The 355-nt window shown below is 67.6% G+C and overlaps 1 protein-coding gene across 1 annotated transcript in view; it reads left to right on the top strand.

Moving 5' to 3' along the window:
- The window catches only part of SLC16A3 (solute carrier family 16 (monocarboxylate transporter), member 3), a 3593-nt gene that overhangs the window by 1921 nt on the left and 1317 nt on the right, over positions 1-355 (top strand). Inside the window, exon 4 of the mRNA XM_015559896.1 lies at positions 2-308. Coding sequence (XP_015415382.1) covers positions 2-308 — 307 coding nt within the window. The remainder of the gene's footprint in view (position 1; positions 309-355) is intronic.

Consider the following 355-nt stretch of genomic DNA (forward strand, 5'->3'; position numbering starts at 1 on the left):
CGTGGACATCTTCTCCCGCCCCGCCGCCGGCTTCATCGCGGGGCTCCCCAAGGTGCGCCCCTACTCTGTCTACCTCTTCAGCTTCGCCATGTTCTTCAACGGGTTCACCGACCTCACGGGCTCCACGGCCAGCGACTACGGGGGCCTGGTGGTCTTCTGCGTCTTCTTCGGCATCTCCTACGGCATGGTGGGCGCCCTGCAGTTCGAGGTGCTCATGGCCATCGTGGGCACCCACACCTTCTCCAGCGCCATCGGCCTCGTGCTGCTGCTGGAGGCCATAGCTGTGCTCATCGGACCCCCGTCCGGAGGTGAGCTGGGCCGCGGGGAGCCCTGGCCCGTCCCAGGGAGGGGACTC

The sequence above is a fragment of the Myotis davidii genome, unplaced genomic scaffold (genome assembly GCF_000327345.1).
Source record: "Myotis davidii unplaced genomic scaffold, ASM32734v1 scaffold211, whole genome shotgun sequence".
Taxonomy (NCBI): domain Eukaryota; kingdom Metazoa; phylum Chordata; class Mammalia; order Chiroptera; family Vespertilionidae; genus Myotis; species Myotis davidii.